This window comes from Salmo salar, chromosome 24, assembly GCF_965601325.2.
Source record: "Salmo salar chromosome 24, fSalSal1, whole genome shotgun sequence".
NCBI classification, from domain to species: domain Eukaryota; kingdom Metazoa; phylum Chordata; class Actinopteri; order Salmoniformes; family Salmonidae; genus Salmo; species Salmo salar.
In genome coordinates, this window is record NC_138314.1 from 27300757 (window position 1) to 27321747 (window position 20991).

Here is a 20991-nt window from a genome sequence, read left to right on the forward strand (position 1 = left end):
TAATGTTCAGGGTAAATTATTTGTGTGGGTATGGGGGTGTGGAAGAACTGTTATTCTTACTGACACCAGCAGGCATGGGGCTGCAGTCTGTCCAGTGAAGACAGTAGCGTCTCAACACAACGAAGACAGCTAATTGCATTATCGAATTGAAAATATTGCTAATAGGCGCCCGGCTGATAGAACGGCGCGCATGCAGCTTTCATGAAGGAGGATGGAGTTAGAGGAAAGGACGAACGGGTTCGATTACCCAGAGAGAAACAATGCGAAGTCCGTTAACGGTACGTGCCGTCGGGGCTATCCTTGTTCCAATTCTATTGGGAATGAATAGTGGTTGAAAACATCAGCATTACATTTGACTACAGTAGTATAGGCCTCCTAGTCTAAAGGTTACATTTGATGAAGTTTTTTTTATCAGGTTTTATGCATGCGAATCTATTAATGTGGAAAAAACATTTACAGTCATTGGGAAAAACACAAACATGCATATCCATTTCCTTACGTTCTTGATATATTGTTATACAATTATTGTAACATAGTTAATAATGCTGTTTATACGCTACTTAATATTTTACTTATTCTAAGTGGGGTTTGATAAGGTGAAAAAATACAGGAGCCTACCCTGTGCATGGGCTGTCAATTGCCTTTCAAAATGTGTCTTACCTATGGGAACTATCTGATCATGTGTGCTCCCCTGACAACTTTATTTTGTTTGTCAGTCATGATTCTTGCATATTTCACACTGTGATTGGTTTGAGTGTCGTTTGCTGAGAACCAAGGTAGGAATGTTTTTATTTGGACGTGAGAAGTCAGTGGTATTTTGGAGATCGTAAAAGGTGAACTTTTGAACTTGGAGAACGCCCTTAAGCTATTAGGTTTAGTCACAAAATCCTATGTTGGTCACCACAAAACATGGAAATGGAAATGTTTTGTGGTGACCGCAGCAAGAGCGAGAGAAAGAGAGCAAAAGCATTGCGTTTTAACTATTAAATGAATCCAGTTGATTGGAAAGACTATTTGGCAAAATGTCTTAGATCTGTTATTAGACCACTTCTCAGAAGAGAGATAGACTGGCTATGCGGTATTGTTTGAAATCTATAGACCTATATTGTTTGATACATTTTGGTGAGAAAATTGCATCCATAATTTCACAATGTGTGATCTCCTGTCGTACATGTTGGGGACACAATTTACTCTTCCTTATAAAGATATACATCATACATTTGGTTATTTTTAGTTTAATAATGATTTCTCTCATGCAAATTTATTTGACAAATTACAAATATCGACGCGTTATTTCAGGGGAGGGACATTACTGTCTCATCCATGCACCAGGGCCATGTATCGTGCCCCCGTGTGGGTGTGAAGATTTATTGTCATTTCAAGGATTAAAATTCCTTACGCATTGACGAGGAATAGTAATTGAAAATGTCTGATCGAAGTTAAAGTTTATATCACAGTGGACCGTCAGCTAATATATGAATCATATTTTGGCAAGCATAAGGCCACTGTGCATTAATTAATGGTTTAGCCTAATGCATGTTAAACCGAGTACTTGAGATTTAATCAGGGACATTTCTATAAGATTTGGATCTTTTTTGTGTGTGCAAACATTTCAATTATAAATGTAGAGACTCACCAAATAGCCTACAATAAGGGAATAAAAGCTCATTTAGGGCGGGTTCAGTGGCACTTTGATTTACATACATTTATAAATGTTACATTTAAGGATTTAACTTTATTATAAGACAAGTTATAATACGTTATTAGAACTTGTGCTTATAAACTGATCATAAACATTATTACATAGTTTGAAGTAAAATAAAGTAGCTCATTTAAATAAAATTAAGAAAATACAAGTTTAAGGCGTGTTATTCGTGTTAATTTGTTTAGGCCTTCACCTCGTAATAAATACATTAGTAATATAAATACATTTACATTTTTACATGTGATTTACAAATAGTTTTCCAATGGTTAATTCACTTTTTAATTATGCAAATGTAAAACACACTTTTAAATAAGTATATCTTATACTTCGAAAAGGGAAATATAAAAATGGTGTCCAAAAATACATTGATTTTCCTGACATGTTCCTGTAGAATAGTTTGTCCCCCCCTCAAATAGTTATTAAGATATCTGGTTTCCTCATCAGAGTATTTGAAATGACCCTAAAGGAATCTCACATTTGATGTTATTTTACTTTAAAGACATACATGTGTGTGTTTAGAGAAAGTATATGTTATATTCCATGAACATTTTCCTCTCAAATGAAAATAGAGAAAATTAAATACTTTTGAGATACTATTCAATTGCATACATTTCCCATGATCATAATTACTATAAATACTGAATTTTCGTAATTTTTTCAAGATTATTTTGAAGACCTAATTTTGTAATTCCCTCTCATTTTTTAATTGACAATTTCACACTAACACAATATTGGCCTACTATCCAGTATAGAGCTACAGTGCTTTCAGAAAGTATTCATACCCCTTGACTTTTACCACATTTTGTTGTGTTACAGCCTGAATTTGTCACTGGCCTATACACAGTATCCCATAAGGTCAAAGTGTAATTCTGTTTTTGAAATCTTTACAAATTAATAAAAAATGAAAAGCTGAAATGTCTTGAGTCAAGTCTTCAACCCCTTAAGTTCAGGAGTAAAAATGTGCTTAACAAGTCACATAAAAAGTTGCATGGACTGCACACTCTGTGTGCAATAATACTGTTTAACATGATTTTTGAATGACTACCTCATCTTTCTACCCCACACATACAATTTTATGTAAGGTCCCTCAGTCAGACAGTGAATTTCAAACACAGATTCAACCACAAAGAACAGGGATGTTTTCCAATGCCTTGCAAAGAAAAGCACATATAGGAAGGAAACCGCTCAGGGATTTCACCATGAGGCCAATGGTGACTTTAAAACAGTTACATAGTTTAATGGCTGTGATAGGAGAAAACTGAGGATGGATCAACAATATTGTCGTTACTACACAATACTAACCTAATTTACAGAGTGAAAAGACAGAAGCCTGTACAGAATACAGATGTCCCATGCATCCTGCCTGCAACAGGGCACTAAAGTAATACTGCAAAAAATGTGACAAAGCAATTAACTTTTTGTCCTGAATACAAAGAGTTATGTTTGGGGCAAATCCAATACAACACATTACTGAGAACCACGTTCCATATTTTCAAGCAGAGTGGTGACTGCATCATGTTATGGATATGCTTGTTTTTCAGGATAAAAAGAAATGGAATGGAACTGAGCGCAGGCAAAATTCTATAGTAAAACCTGGCTCAGTCTGCTTTCCACCAGACACAAGGAGATGAATTCACCTTTCAGCAGGACAATAACCTAAAACAAAAGGCCAAATCTACACTGGAGTTGCTTACCAAGAAGACAAGGAATGTTCCTGAGTGGCCGTGTTACAGTTTTTACTTAAATCTACTTGAAAATCTATGGTAAGACCTGAAAATGGTTGTCTAGCAATGATCAACAACCAATGTGACAGAGCTTGAAGAATTTTGAAAGTAATAATGGGCAAATGTTGCACAATCCAGATGTGGAAAGCACTTAGAGACTTACTCAGAAATACTCACAGCTGTAATCGCTGCCAAAGGTGCTTCTACAAAGTATTGACTCAGGGGTGAGAATACTTATTTGAATTAGATATTTCTGTATTTCATTTTCAATAAAATAGCAACTTTTTCCAAAAACATGTTTTCACTTTGTCATTATGGGGTATTGTGTGTATCGAAAAAAAATATTGAATCAATTTAGAATTCAGGCTGTAACAAAACAAAATGTGGAATAAGTCAAGTGGTATGAATACTTTTTGAAGGCACTGTATGTCAGGTCCGCACTGTGCTGGCTATGCTGCACATCTTAATTGTAGTGTATATCCCTCTGGTCAAGAACCCTGTTGCACAACATGCTATACTACAGTACTACCAGTCACCACTGACGTGAAGTGAAGAATGTGAAAATATAGTCATTTACTGCTTATCTAATAGCTTGGCTTATCTTTAAATTCATTCCATGAGAAACTCAATTTCCATTGATCTGTATTGACCAAGTGTCAGGACTTCTACTTTTGCCTCAAATCAATGGAACAGGTCTGTTTTAATGTAGTTGTCTTCACATGAAGTTAAATAGGAAAATGTGTTTGTGTGGATCTGTTGTGGTTTAGCCTTAGGGTGGTGAGAGAGCCTGGTAGCTTTTTTCCAATTCAGTCAAAGAGAGTGCTTTGTCAGCCCTCCAGTGTGGTAGAGGCCGGGGGTGGTGGGCAAGGGACCATGCGGCTTTCTTTTCTCTGGGGGTCAAGCTGTGTTGTGGGTGGAGATGGAGGAAGGGCAGGATACGATCCCTGTGGTGCTGCTGAATGATGATTAAAGAGTACAGTAGAGGAGGTGGGGTAGCAGAGAGGGGGAGAGGGGGAGAGGGGCACAGCAGGCAGATGTGATCCATCAGTCCTTTTTACCAGAGAGATTTTTAACTCGACTCCAATATCTTAACTTCATCTCCAATCTCCCAGTCTATGTCAACGCCACTATCACAAGACACAAGACGCTGAAACTCCCTCTCCCCTTCAGTTTATTTAATTCAACAATATATTTAGCTATGAGTCAATATCAAGAAGTGATTGATGAAGAAATGACTCAGATTAAGACTAATTAGAGTTGGTCTTTACAGAGATCTAAAAAAAATCTATGTTTAGGGCAGAATTATAGTAAAGGAATGACAGAGTGTATTACATTGTTTGGTATAATGGAATAAAACAAAAGGATAGAAGTAATTAGAGAAACAGATCTTTATGAAAATAATGGGCATAATGGGCATATGGAGAGGTATTTGCTCTAAGGGAGATCAGTAACGTCAGTGCTTTATTATACTGTTAAATGAGATTCATGTGATATACTATGTAGAAGATTATTTTAGAAGGCACAATACACATTTAAAGTATATTTGTGCATAAATGTGAGCAATTTACCTTCTGAAATGAACAAACACCACCATACATATATTCAGCAAATCTTTGAGATTTTACTGATATTTAACAAATATCTAGAAATATATTTTTTGCTTCAGTATTATACAATACTGATCATGATATGAGCATCACAATCTGTTGATTCTTCATTGTCTTTAAAGAGGATGCTTTGGCAGGAGATAACCAAACAATGACAGTGACCCAGTGATGACCATGTACCGCCTCAGCAGAGCTGTTAGGAAGGACACAATATAATGCTGCTCTCTTGTGTGCTCCTCCTGGCCCTGTGCACTGACAGTAGTGCCGTTACCAGGCAACACATTCCTCTGGTCATCCCTGTAATGATACAGAGAGCAGAGAATAGGTCCACATGCATCAACCAGCAGCCCTCAGGTATCAACACCACACACTAGTCAATGCAATACACGTATCATACTGAAATCACAGGACACACCGTAGTTTGAATATGTCAATCACAGGACACGATCAAGTATTTTTCCATGATCTGTATCTGTATTGCGGTCAACAGACTGGAAAGCAAATTTATTTGCGCCTATGGGCAGGTACAGTACTTGAGTTTATGGAGATGGAGATATTAAGAGATGAAGCAAGATGGCACATTTGAGGAAAACGCTACCGAAGTTCTATCAATACATTGACTGTAGTACTCACACTGCTAAAACACTCAACCACTGCTACTCCATTTTCCGGAATGGCTAGAAGGCCCTCTCCCGCTCTCCCTTCGGCAAAAAAGATCATGACTCCATTTTGCTCATAATTTCCTATAGGCAGAAACTCAAACAGGAAGTACCCGTGCTAAGGTCTATTCAATGCTGGTCTGACCAATTGGACGCCTTGCTTCAAGATTGTTTTGATAACGCGGATTGGGATATGTTCCGGGTAGCTTCTGAGAATACCATCGACATATACACTGACACGGTGACTGAGTTCATCAGGAAGTGTATAGCGGATGTTGTTCCCACTTTGACTATTTAAACCTACCCAAATCAGAAACCATGGATAGATGGCAGCATTTGCGCAAAACTGAAAATGTGAACCACCGCATTTAACCATGGCAAGATGACTGGAAATATGGTTGAATACTTAGAGTGTAGTTATTCCGGCAGGTAGTCTAGTGGTTAGACCGTTGGACTAGTACCGAAAGGTTACAAGATTGAATCCCCGAGCTGACAAGGTAAAAATCTGTCGTTCTGCCCCTGAACAAGGCAGTTAACCCACTGTTCCTAGGCCGTCATTGAAAATAAGAATTTGTTCTTAACTGATTTGCCTAGTTAAATAAAGGTAAATATATATATATATATATATATATATATATATATATATATAAATAATTCCCTCCGTAAGGCAATCAAACAGGCAAACGTCAGTACAGAGACAAAATAGAGTCACAATTCAACGGCTCAGACACAAGACGTATGTGGCAGGGTCTACAGACAATCATGGATTACAAGGGGAAAACCAGCCACTTCGTGGACACTGACGTCTTGCTCCCGGACAAGCGAAACATCTTCTTCGCCCGCTTTGAGGATAACACAGTGCCACCGACATGGCCCGCTCTCAAGGACTGTGTGCTCTCGTTCTCCGTGGCTGACGTGAGTAAGACATTTAAACGCGTTAACCCTCGCAAAACTGCCGGCCCAGATGGCATCCCTGCCACATCCTTGCATGCGCAGACCAGCTGGCTGGAGTGTTTAAGGACATATTCAATCTCTCCATATCCCAGTCTGCTGTCCCCACTTGCTTCAAGATGTCCACCATTGTTCCTGTACCCAAGAAAGCAATGGTAACTGAACTAAATGACTATCACCCAGTAGTACTCACTTCTGTCATCATGAAGTGCTTTGAGAGGCTAGTTAAAAGGATCATATCACCTCTACCTTACCTGACATCCTAGACCCACTTCAACTTGTATACCGTCCCAATAGATCCACAGACGATGCAATCGCCATCGCACTGCACACTGCCCTATCCCATCTGGACAAGAGGAATGCTTATGTAAGAATGCTGTTCATTGACTATAGCTCAGCATTCAACACCGTAGTACCCTCCAAGCTCATCAGTAAACTCGGGGCCCTGGCTCTGAACCCCGCCCTGTGCAACTGGGTCCTGGACTTCCTGACGGGCTGGCACCAGGTGGTGAAGGTAGGAAACAACACCTCCACTTCGCTGATCCTCAACACAGGTGTTGCACAAGGTGTGTGCTCAGCCCTCTCCTGTACTCCCTGTTCACCCTTGATTGTGTGACCACGCATGCCTCCAACTCAATCATCAAGTTTGCAGATGACACAGCAGTTGTAGGCCTGATTACCAACAATGGTGAAACAGCCTACAGGGAGGAGGTGAGGGCCCTGGCGGAGTGGTGCCAGGAAAGTAACATTTCCTTCAACGTCAACAAAACAAAGGAGCTGATTATGGACTTCAAGAAAGAGCAGAGAGAGCACGCCCCTATCCACATCGATTGGACCGTAGTGGAGAAGGTGAAAAGTTTCAAGTTCCTCTGCGTACACATCACTGTCGATCTGAAATGGTCCACCCACACAGACAGTGTGGTGAAAAGGCATAACAGCGTCTCTTCAACCTCAGGAGGCTGAAGAAATTCAGCTTGGCACCTAAGACCCTCACAAACCTTTACAAATTGAGAGCATCCTGTTGGGCTGTATCACCGCCTGGTACAGCAATGGCACTGCCCGCAACCTCCCAATGCCTCACCGGGGGCACACTGCCTGCTCTCCAGGACACCCACAGCACCCGATGTCACAGGAAGGCCAAAAAGATCATCAAGGACATAAACCACCTGAGCCATGGCCTGTTCACCCCGCTACCATCCAGAAGGCGAGGTCAGTACAGGTGCATCAAAGCTGGGACTGAGAGACTGAAAAACAGCTTCTTTCTCAAGGCCATCAGACTGTTAAATAGCCATCACTAGCCAGCTACCACCCAGTTACTCTACCCTGCACCTTAGAGGCTGCTACCCTATATTCATAGACATGGAATCACTGGTCATTTTAATAATGGAACACTAGTCACTTTAATAATGTTTACATACTGCTTTACCCATTTCATATGTATATACTGCATTCTATTCTTCTATATTTTAGTCAATGCCACTCCGACATAGTTTCGGGGCTCCCGAGTGGCGCAGTGGTCTAAGCACTGCATCTCAGTGCTAGAGGCGTTACTACAGACCCTGGTTCAATTCCAGGCTGTATCACAACTGGCCGTGATTGGGAGTTCCATAGGGCGGCGCACAAATGGCCTAGTGTTGTTAGGGTTTGGCTGGGGTAGGCCTTCATTGTAAATAAGAATGTATTCATAACTGACTTGCCTAGTTCAAAAAAATGTTTTTTTTGTATATTTCTTAACTCCATTATTTTACTTTAGATTTGTGTGTATTGTGAATTGTTAGATATTACTGCACTGTTGGAGCTATTAATACAAGCATTTCGCTACACCTTAAATAACATCTGATAAATATGTGTATGTGACCTATCAAATTTGATTTGATTTGATCTTGAGGCAATAATGACCAAGTCTCTGGTGACCCCAAAACAACCCAGGAAAGTATTTACAACCTTCACTTGAGCCATGAGCTAGAGGAGAGCCACTGAGCCGGCCAGGAGGAATAACGAGGCTGGTTACTGGCAGGCGGACAGAGATGTTTTGTTCATTCATCCAGCTAGCAGCCCAACAGAAAACAAAGCAGAACCCTTAGGGGATGGACAGGGAACTAACAGCTGGTATTGAGATGCAGGGGGGTTGGTGTGGGGGGGTCATAAAGGCTTTTTGGGGAGGAGGCAGTACAGTAAGTACATCAAGGCAGTTGGTACAGTGACACCGCAGATGCGTGAGTCTAGGGCCAGGCTTTTGTCAGGGCTCTGTGATATTCAACACGTTGGCCAGCCAGGAGTCATAAACGTCTTCAATTTGAGTTTGAATTTGGGTGAAGGATGAGTTTACAGGGAGCTGTAAAACACTGAACTTGGTATGTAGAGTAGGGATGCCTTTCCTGTGGATCTCACAATCAGAGCCAGGGTAATGCTACAGGAGACAGAGTTGTTACGGGCGATAAAAGAGCAGCTTCCCCTGACTGATACATTTATTCTCATTAGCTCCTCAAACTAAGTGCAATCAACAATAGAGTAGTGACGGATGTTTGATATAAATCTCTGTTGATAAAGATACACTACCTTTCAAAAGTTTGGGGTCACTTAGAAATGTCCTTGCTTTTGAAGGAAAAGCAAACATTTTTGTCCATTAAAATAACATAAAATTGATCAGAAATACAGTGTAGACATCGTTAATGTTGTAAATGACTATTGTAGCTGGAAACGGCTTATTTTTAATGGAATATCTACATAGGCATACAGAGGCCCATTATCAGCAACCATCACTCCTGTGTTCCAATGGCACGTTGTGTTAGCTAATCCAAGTTTATTATTTGTTTCTCAATACTAGACACTCTAATGTACTTGTCCTCTTGCTCAGTTGTGCACCAGGGCCTCCCACTCCTCTTTCTATTCTGGGTAGAGCCAGTTTGCGCTGTTCTGTGAAGGGAGTAGTACACAGTGTTGTACGAGATCTTCAGTTTCTTGGCAATTTCTCGCATCGTCATAGCCTTCATTTCTCAGAACAAGAATAGACTGACGAGTTTCCGAAGAAAGTTCTTTGTTTCTGGCCATTTTGAGCCTGTAATCGAACCCACAAATGCTGATGCTCCAGATACTCAACTAGTCTAAAGAAGGCCAGTTTAGTTGCTTCTTTAATCAGAACAACTGTTTTCAGCTGTGCTAACATAATTGCAAAAGGGTTTTCTAATGATCAATTAGCCTTTTAAAATGATAAACTTGATTAGCTAACACAACGTGGCATTGGAACACAGGAGTGATGGCTGCTGATAATGGGCCTCTGTACGCCTATGTAGATATTCCATAAAAAAACAGCCGTTTCCAGCTACAATAGTCATTTACAACATTAACAATGTCTACAGTGTATTTCTGATCAATTTGATGTTATTTTAATGGGCAAAAAAAATAAATAATTAAGGACATTTCTGAGTGACCCCAAACTTTTGAACGGTAGTGTATGTCTGCTCTCTCACTCATTAATTAGTTTGGAAAGAGATACATTAATCTGTTGCCTGAACCATCTGCACTGATTTAGGACAGCACAGTATGTTACTGACTCGGACGCCACAGTCATTTCACAATCAACAGCAAAGACACACAGTCACATTCCCAATGACAGTTTTAGCAGGAATCTGTTAACAATCTGGACTTTCTAAACTTTCGTCCTCAGCTCTCCTCATCATTTCACAATCCCCACACACTATTCTACAGTACATGGTTGGCCAGTGGAGAAGCCTGGAGGACTCAGAGAGGCTTAAAAGAAAGATCAAGAAGATAACATGTTCCTTATAGTGTCACATAGTTGATCCCAGAACTTTTATCTTAGTTGTTGGTACTCATGTAATAAGATGGTTATTGTCAGATGCCTCTGAGCCATCGGTGTGTGTGTGTGTGTGTGTGTGTGTGTGTGTGTGTGTGTGTGTGTGTGTGTGTGTGTGTGTGTGTGTGTGTGTGTGTGTGTGTGTGTGTGTGTGTGTGTGTGTGTGTGTGTGTGTGTGTGTGTGTGCGTGTGTGTGTACTTCGCTATCCAGCCCAGCGCGTGGTAGTAAAACTCTGACCCCTGTTATGATGAAAGGGAAGTTGATCCTTTGAGCGTGTCGGTCGACCAGCACTGAATGACCCCCCCCCCCCCACAGATCTTCTGTGGCCCTGACCAGGGCTTGACCTGAGAGCTGAGCTGAAGGGGCTGGCAGGATTATGGCAGATAAAGACATACACTCAGCACTTTCAACTAAATCACCTTCTCTAACAACTTACATGGCTAGAGGACAGAAAAATGCATGTTGAAATGAGCTTGCACTGCTTTTGGGGGGACATTTTTATTCCAGTAATATAGTTTTTAGAATCTCATATCCATTGAAGACTGCATGTCATGGTAATGGGTTGTGTAACTTGTAATATGTCTCTTAGCCCCAATATCTGTCTCCTACTTTAATAATAATATATGCCATTTAGCATACGCTTTTATCCAAAATGTGTGCATACATTTCACATATGGGTGGTTCTAGGAATCAAACACACTACCCTGGCGTTACTAGCACCTTGCTCTACCAACTGAGCTACAAAGGTTACTGAACTTTTGGATCCATCTTACACTGAGAGCTTGACTTAGTGGAGGTTGTTGCTCTGAACTTGAGTCCCTGTTGGAGAGAGTGAGCCGTCCATCCAAGAGTGGGGCAGTATGCATTGTTAGCCCTGAGGGAGCAGAGGGGAGGACAGAGTAGACATTGTGCTGTGTGGCGTTACATATAGGGGTCAGAGGTCAGGTGTAGAGGTCATAGGGATGACCGCAGCGCAGCCTGTGGATCTAAAACTTGAGTTCCTCCACAATCTGTCACATATATCCACTGTGTTCTGGTGAATGGTCTTAGCCTCTTTGTCGTGTTGGAGATGAAGGTGAGGGTGCTAATCTGGCTCTATGCCAAGTCCACAGTGAAGGGTTGTGTTGTGACTCCCGGAGGAGAAGGCAGAAATAAGTGCTTATGAGTGGGCACAGTAATTTGGGGATCCGTTGCAGTCTCAGACTAAGTGTTGGGTAGCACTCCTCGTAGATTTTGTAAGCACTATAGTCATGTAACAGCCCCAGTCAAGTAACATTGGTAACAACGACCCACTTCAGCCAAATTACCCTCTGTGACCCACCCCAACTTATGATGCACTGACCCTCTGAATTTAATGTCATGTAATACAGACTGAGACTACTAATATCAGGTAACAGTGTATCACACTCCCCTATACAGCTACCCATCTGCTTCTTCAAGGCTTTCTACAGCAGGGAGTTGAGGGCAAAATGAAACTCTCCTTAAAGACATGCTTCACTGTCTCTCGGAACAGGATGAATTGAACACTGCATACAGGCTATTGGTCTGTGACACTACACATAGCAGGTGATGTAGTGGAAACAAAGATCTACCTGTGGCTGCTTCCTCCCATCAATCTTCTGTCACTGTGGGCCGACAGATAACACACATATCAAACATTCAGCTTGAGGAAGGTCATTTCTTAGAAACTCAAGACATTTTACTGTACACAGGGAAATATTTATTCTCCATCCCTTTCTGGCATTCCAAAATGGCCATGTAACGAAAGCACACAACTATTTGTCAGGAACTTATTTGAGGTTAAATTGTACTACATAATTAATATATATATATATATTCTACCAAATTCGACTTAAATTCTATCAATTGTAATTGTACTATACTATAGTTGGTAGAATTTAAGTCTAATTTTAGTAGAAGGTATCTGTTTTTCATGTAAGCCTCACTTCTGTTCTAGCTCAGGAATGTGAGCTGTGGGGAGGCTGTCACTAGCCTGGTATAACTTAACATGCTATAGTTACTATAGCATGTATACTAGGCCAGTGACAGCCTCCCCACAGAGTGAGGCTAACAAGAAAAACAGATACCTTTATACAAATGGCCGATCCTATGGACCATACCATTCCCAAACTGTCTTCTTCATTAAAAAACAAACATTCATCTTCATTGGTCAATACCCAAATTTACAAATTCAGTTTAAATGGACATCTGAAATATTACTGGCTTAAATTCAAAGCGGGAACATTTTTAATGAATGAATGTAGGCTACATATCCTAATAATATTGCAGGACAATAGGTGGCAAAACATATTGCTAAATGGAGTGTGTGCATGGAGCCGTTAAATCAAATCAAATCAAAGTTTATTTGTCACGTGCGCCGAATACAACAGGTGTAGACCTTACAGTGAAATGCTTACTTACAGGCTCTAACCAACAGTGTAAAAAAAGGTATTGGGTGAACAATAGATAAGTAAAGAAATAAAAACAGTAAAAAAAGACAGTGAAAAATAACAGTAGTGAGGCTATAACAGTAGTGAGGATATAACAGTAGCGAGACTATAACAGTAGCGAGGCTATAACAGTAGCGAGGCTATAAACAGGCACCGGTTAGTCAGGCTGATTGAGGTAGTATGTACATGTAGATATGGTTAAAGTGACTATGCATATATGATAAACAGAGAGTAGCAGTAGCGTAAAAGAGGGGTTGGGGGGGCACACAATGCAAATAATCTGGGTAGCCATTTGATTACCTGTTCAGGAGTCTTATGGCTTGGGGGTAAAAACTGTTGAGAAGTCTTTTTGTCCTAGAATTGGCACTCCGGTACTGCTTGCCATGCGGTTGTAGAGAGAACAGTCTATGACTGGGGTGCTGGAGTCTGACCATTTTTAGGGCCTTCCTCTGACACCGTCTGGTGTAGAGGTCCTGGATGGCAGGCAGCTTAGCCCCGGTGATGTACTGGGCCGTACGCACTACCCTCTGTAGTGCCTTGCGGACGGAGGCCGAGCAATTGCCGTACCAGGCAGTGATGCAACCAGTCAGGATGCTCTCGATGTTGCAGCTGTAGAACCTTTTGAGGATCTGAGGACCAATGCCAAATCTTTTTAGTTTTCTGAGGGGGAATAGGCTTTGTCGTGCCCACTTCACGACTGTCTTTGTGGGTTTAGACCATTCTATTTCGTTGGGGATGTGGACACCAAGGAACTTGAGAATGGGGGCATGCTCGATCCTCCTTTTCCTGTAGTCCACAATCATCTCCTTAGTCATGAGGCCCTACTCATGATCCTGGCAAAATAGGTTAAGAACAACAATATACTGTATACGTTGTGGAGAAATGAATGACAAAATACTGCATATGGGGAAAACTAGCACTCGAAAACCCTTCTTCTCTGTATTTAGGGTTTTCAGCAGTTAGCTTCACCCATAGTTGGCTCCATGTGAACTACAATTCCGACACTGTGCTTTAACGTTTAAAAACGTCAATAATCATTGCTTTCAAACCGGTTTTCGAAACATATGCTGACATGCCGCTTATCTTTCATATCAGCAAGAAAGAGTCTTTCAAATAAAAAGATACAATTACTGTTACAGTTTTTCACAGATCCACAAGCTGTGTGCCTCCAGTTGACAAACTACACCAGATATGCTTACACACAGGTGTTCGGAGCACGCTAGCAATGTAACATGAAGATATGGCCGCGTGGGAACACTAACCCTAAGCCTATAAAAGTGTGTTGTAATTGAACCTTTTGTTTTTTGAAAATGATTTCTCGCTGATATGAAAGATATGTTCCTTATGTTTCCAAAACCGTACCGCATGAAATGCGTGTTAACGTTTAGACTGAGCATCAGGGCTCTTAACAAAACTCTCTTAACAAAACCAGAAGATACTATCGTCAATAGGGATTAAAGTTAGTGTCTATGAATGGGTTAGGGGAAAACATGAACACGCCAAACAATTTGTAAGGGGTTTTAAATAATGTGTTCATGACTGAATCCGCTTTGTCAATTCTAGGCCTACCTCCCTCATTATGCAACTGACATGATCAGTCAATCACTCTTTCCCTCCCTCCCTCCCTCCCTCCCTCCCTCCCTCCCTCCCTCCCTCCCTCCCTCCCTCCCTCCCTCCCTCCCTCCCTCCCTCCCTCCCTCCCTCCCTCCCTCCCTCCCTCCCTCCCTCCCTCCCTCTGTGCCAGGCCTCCCAGTGTGACGTGATAGATGTGATTGTGTGTATTGGTGAGATAACCAGGGCCAGGCTGACAGGTAGGTAGGGGCCAGGCCACTCTACTCAGATGACAGGGTGGCGTGCCCCTCCACTGGCCAAGCGGAACACTGGCCATCTGGGACAGATGATCTGGGACAGTGATGGAGTGATCTAGGGGCTAGGTGGATGTTAGTGCGTAGAGGCAGGGTGCTGAGATGGGATGGACTGACATGGGGGACATAGTAATGGGTTGGGGTAGAGGCAGGGTGCTGAGATGGGATGGACTGACATGGGGGACATAGTAATGGGTTGGGGTAGAGGCAGGGTGCTGAGATGGGATGGACTGACATGGGGGACATAGTAATGGGTAGGAGTAGAGGCAGGGTGCTGAGATGGGATGGACTGACATGGGGGACATAGTAATGGGTTGGGGTAGAGGCAGGGTGCTGAGATGGGATGGACTGACATGGGGGACATAGTAATGGGTTGGGGTAGAGGCAGGGTGCTGAGATGGGATGGACTGACATGGGGGACATAGTAATGGGTTGGGGTAGAGCCAGGGTGCTGAGATGGGATGGACTGACATGGGGGACATAGTAATGGGTTGGGGTAGAGGCAGGGTGCTGAGGTGGGATGGGGATGGACTGACATGGGGGACATAGTAATGGGTTGGGGTAGAGGCAGGGTGCTGAGGTGGGATGGGGATGGACTGACATGGGGGACATAGTAATGGGTTGGGGTAGAGGCAGGGTGCTGAGATGGGATGGACTGACATGGGGGACATAGTAATGGGTTGGGGTAGAGCCAGGGTGCTGAGATGGGATGGACTGACATGGGGGACATAGTAATGGGTTGGGGTAGAGCCAGGGTGCTGAGATGGGATGGACTGACATGGGGGACATAGTAATGGGTTGGGGTAGAGGCAGGGTGCTGAGGTGGGATGGGGATGGACTGACATGGGGGACATAGTAATGGGTAGGGGTATAAGGGGTAATTGCTGCATGATACTTACTGTTACACTCTGTTGTACATGATCATATTACCTCTGCACCACCATGGCCTCACACACTTACCCTCACCATATGGCTCCTGTTGAAAAGGAATGTCAGGTCTCTCAAATGTGTTTTTTGAATTTGATTTACAGTATGTTGAGACCCAAAATGTTTGTATTGCACATATTCCCAATTGTCGTTGTTTACATTTTTGAGTTGAGTATGGTACCAATAGGTTGTACTGTATTTCCATTTATGGGGACTGCAGGGGGAGAGCTGAAGCCGTGGGTTAGCTTGTGTTCCCCAGCCTGTAGCCTGTAGCTTGGTTAATGTGATTAACTTTAGCATTGGCCCTGCTGGAGTCATGGAGCTGGTTGCCAGAGCTGAGCAGCTAATCAGTATGTGTACTGATGGTGGTAGACAAAACATGCCCTGGAGGGGATCCTTTAATCCCTGAACTCACAGGAATACTAGAGCAAAAGGTGAAAGATTTGTGGAATAAGTAGTTCTCTCTCTCTATGGGAGGATATGGTTATTATAATGTAGAAACTACAACAGTAGGAATCATAAATTGACTTGGTCAAGGTAATATGCACAGGTACACCCTCTGGGCTATAGCATGCTGTTCTTATTTATTTATTTATTTGATTTGATTTCACCTTTATTTAACCAGGTAGGCAAGTTGAGAACAAGTTCTCATTTACAATTGCGACCTGGCCAAGATAAAGCAAAGCAGTTCGACACATACAACAACACAGAGTTACACATGGAGTAAAACAAACATACAGTCAATAATACAGTAGAAAAATAAGTCTATATTCAATGTGAGCAAATGAGGTGAGATAAGGGAGGTAAAGGCAAAAAAAGGCCATGGTGGCAAAGTAAATACAATATAGCATGTAAAACACTGGAATGGTAGATTTGTAGTGGAAGAAAGTGCAAAGTAGAAATAGAAATAATGGGGTGCAAAGGAGCAAAATAAATAAATACAGTATGGGAAGAGGTAGTTGTTTGGGCTAAATTATAGATGGGCTATGTACAGGTGCAGTGATCTGTGAGCTGCTCTGACAGCTGGTGCTTAAAGCTAGTGAGGGAGATAAGTGTTTCCAGTTTCAGAGATGTTTGTAGTTCGTTCCAGTCATTGGCAGCAGAGAACTGGAAGGAGAGACGGCCAAAGGAGGAATTGGCTTTGGGGGTGACCAGAGAGATATACCTGCTGGAGTGCGTGCTACAGGTGGGTGCTGCTATGGTGACCAGTGAGTGGAGATAAGGGGGGACTTTACCTAGCAGGGTCTTGTAGATGACCTAGAGCCAGTGGGTTTGGCGACGAGTATGAAGCGAGTACCAGCCAACGAGAGCATACAGGTCGCAGTGGTGGGTAGTATATGGGGCTTTGGTGACAAAACGGATGGCACTGTGATAGACTGCATCCAGTTTATTGAGTAGGGTATTGGAGGCTATTTTGTAAATGACATCGCCGAAGTCAAGGATCGGTAGGATGGTCAGGGTATGTTTGGCAGCATGAGTGAAGGATGCTTTGTTGCAAAATAGGAAGCCAATTCTAGATTTAACTTTGGATTGGAGATGTTTGATGTGAGTCTGGAAGGAGAGTTTACAGTCTAACCAGACACCTAGGTATTTGTAGTTGTCCACATATTCTAGGTCAGAACCGTCCAGAGTAGTGATGCTGGACGGGCGGGCAGGTGCAGGCAGCGATCGGTTGAAGAGCATGCATTTAGTTTCACTTGTATTTAAGAGCAGTTGGAGGAGAGTTGGCCATGGAAGGAGAGTTGTATGGCATTGAAGCTCGTCTGGAGGGTTGTTAACACAGTGTCCAAAGAAGGGCCAGAAGTATACAGAATGGTGTCATCTGCGTAGAGGTGGATCAGAGACTCACCAGCAGCAAGAGCGACATCCTTGATGTATACAGAGAAAAGAGTTGGCCCAAGAATTGAACCCTGTGGCACCCACATAGAGACTGCCAGAGGCCTGGACAACAGGCCATCCGATTTGACACATTGAACTCTATCAGAGAAGTAGTTGGTGAACCAGGCGAGGCAATCATTTGAGAAACCAAAGCTATTGAGTCTGCCGATGAGGATGTGGTGATTGACAGAGTCGAAAGCCTTGGCCAGGTCAATGAACACGGCAGCACAGTATTGTTTCTTATTGATGGCGGTTACAATATTGTTTAGTACCTTGAGCGTGGCTGAGGTGCACCCATGACCAGCTCTGAAACCAGATTGCATAGCGGAGAAGGTGCGGTGGGATTCGAAATGGTCGGTAATCTGTTTGTTGACTTGGCTTTCGAAGACCTTAGAAAGGCAGGGTAGGATAGATATAGGTCTGTAGCAGTTTGGGTCAAGAGTGTCCCCCCCCTTTGAAGAGGGGGATGACCGCAGCTGCTTTCCAATCTTTGGGAATCTCAGACGATACGAAAGAGAGGTTGAACAGGCTAGTAATAGGGGTTGCAACAATTTCGGCAGATCATTTTAGAACGAAAGGGTCCAGATTGTCTAGCCCGGCTGATTTGTAGGGGTCCAGATTTTGCAGCTCTTTCAGAACATCAGCTGACTGGATTTTGGAGAAGGCGAAATGGGGAAGGCTTGGGCGAGTAGCTGTGGGGGGTGCAGTGCTGTTGACCACGGTAGGGGTAGCCAGGTGGAAAGCATGGCCAGCCGTAGAGAAATGCTTATTGAAATTCTCAATTATAGTGGAGTTATCGAGTTAGGTTCTTATGAGTTAGGTTCCTAAAGATGAGGTTCCTAAAGAAATACTGAAAGACTTTTACAGTATTTAAATGACAGGTTTGAGAGCTCTGTTGAGAATGCCTGGCCTCTTATCACTGTGGAGGGTAAAAAATGCTTAAGAGCCAGTATGTTATTATGATTGTGTGCTGATTGTGCCAAGGTTGTAGAGGTTTTAGAGGTTAAAGATGCGGACCTTCTTTGTCAGCACACAATGGGCTGCAGCGGAGGAGGCTCAAGCTGCATCGTATAGGCTGCTGCTGAAGCCCTCACAGCCCCAGGCTATAGTGGTCAGTCAGGTTTCAGGAGGATTAGCAAAGGGACCTCACATTGGAGCTCCATTCTTTTCTATTCTCTGGGACTGTCCCATTCTTAGCTAAAACACAAGTGTTTCAGAATTTATCATGACGTTTTAGCCAATCTTTTTCTTATATTATGGTTTAGCACTGTTTATTGAAGCTTTTTTCTTTTAATGGTTGCTCACAATGTAAAGAGCTTTGTGATTTATGTATGTAAATGAAAAGCGCTCTACAAAATGCAATTTAGTATTAAAATGTATTATTATTATTATTAATTATAATAACTGTTGGCAATGTATGGAGTGAGAATGAGTTTGAATGAGTTAATTCTTGTTTGTGCTAACTATGTTTTGGGTTATACTGTATGTGCTTGTGCGTATATTGTAATTCAGTGCTGTGTGTGTGTGTGTGTGTGTGTGTGTGTGTGTGTGTGTGTGTGTGTGTGTGTGTGTGTGTGTGTGTGTGTGTGTGTGTGTGTGTGTGTGTCTGAGCCTGGCATATGTGACTGTGTGTCTGTGAGTCTGAGCTGGGCATGTGTTTCTGCCTGTGTCTGTGTTGGTGCAGTGTGTTTGCTCGAGGGACACCATATGCCAGTGTGTTCAGACCAGGGTACAGGGGGCGGCTAGCGTGTGTCGGGTCAGGGGTCTACAGCTGTTGATAGCAGGGTGGTGTGCTGACACGAGCGGGTGGGGGGGGGGGGGGGTTATATAGTATACTGACAGGGCACTACTGTGTTGTGTTTGAATGATGGCTTGTCATTGAGTGTGTAAGTGAGAAGTGGACTGGCGTCTAGACCAGGGAAGGATGACTGCCCCCTCTCATTGTCAGTCGTTGGTCTAGACCACTGAGGTATAAAAATAACTGGAGATTGTCCAAGATGTCTGACTGTTATTTCCAAGGTAATCTACTCATGTTCGCTTACGCCAATTCATGGACTGTCTATATTCGGGTTGCATCCGGTTAATATGGACCAACATCACATGCACGCTAATGCTCAGTGCACACAGGGAGCAGCGCGAGCAGCAACGACATCATCGCGTAATCTAAAAACATGGCAGGCATTGGATGAATATAAAATATGTATATCTGTGGCTCTGAGTGATGTAAAAAAAAAAAATTGGCCTCAGTGACATTTATTTGAATAATTCTATGAATGTTTTGTGCACAAATAAGTGTCTTATTACGAATGTACTAATCTGACTTCTCTATGTGGCCGTCTATGGAAATTGTCTCTCTGTGCCGGGCGTCAGTTAAAGCGAAACGGGATACCTAGTCAGCTGCACAACTAAATATTCTGCTCAAAAAAATAAAGGGAACACTTAAACAACACATCCTAGATCTGAATGAAAGAAATAATCTTATTAAATACTTTTTTCTTTACATAGTTGAATGTGCTGACAACAAAATCACACAAAAATAATCAATGGAAATCCAATTTATCAACACATGGAGGTCTGGATTTGGAGTCACACTCAAAATTAAAGTGGAAAACCACACTACAGGCTGATCCAACTTTGATGTAATGTCCTTAAAACAAGTCAAAATGAGGCTCAGTAGTGTGTGTGGCTTCCACGTGCCTGTATGACCTCCCTACAACACCTGGGCATGCTCCTGATGAGGTGGCGGATGGTCTCCTGAGGGATCTCCTCCCAGACCTGGACTAAAGCATCCGCCAACTCCTGGACAGTCTGTGGTGCAACGTGGCGTTGGTGGATGGAGCGAGACATGATGTCCCAGATGTGCTCAATTGGATTCAGGTTTGGGGAACGGGCGGGCCAGTCCATAGCATCAATGCCTTCCTCTTGCAGGAACTGCTGACACACTCCAGCCACATGAGGTCTAGCATTGTCTTGCATTAGGAGGAACCCAGGGCCAACCGCACCAGCATATGGTCTCACAAGGGGTCTGTGGATCTCATCTCGGTACCTAATGGCAGTCAGGCTACCTCTGGCGAGCACATGGAGGGCTGTGCGGCCCCCCAAAGAAATGCCACCCCACACCATGACTGACCCACCGCCAAACCGGTCATGCTAGAGGATGTTGCAGGCAGCAGAACGTTCTCCACGGCGTCTCCAGACTCTGTCACGTCTGTCACGTATTCAGTGTGAACCTGCTTTCATCTGTGAAGAGCACAGAGCGCCAGTGCCGAATTTGCCAATCTTGGTGTTCTCTGGCAAATGCCAAACATCCTGCACGGTGTTTGGCTGTAAGCACAACCCCCACCTGTGGACGTCGGGCCCTCATACCACCCTCATGCAGTCTGTTTCTGACCGTTTGAGCAGACACA

General features: G+C 42.9%; 1 protein-coding gene across 1 annotated transcript in view; it reads left to right on the plus strand.

The window, feature by feature from the left end:
* Positions 1-49: 49 nt before the first annotated feature.
* nr6a1a (nuclear receptor subfamily 6, group A, member 1a) overlaps positions 50-20991 on the plus strand; it is a 140519-nt gene continuing 119577 nt past the window's right edge. The window contains exon 1 of the mRNA XM_014171647.3: positions 50-278. Within this exon, the coding sequence (XP_014027122.1) occupies positions 212-278 (67 nt within the window). The 5' untranslated portion in view covers positions 50-211. The remainder of the gene's footprint in view (positions 279-20991) is intronic.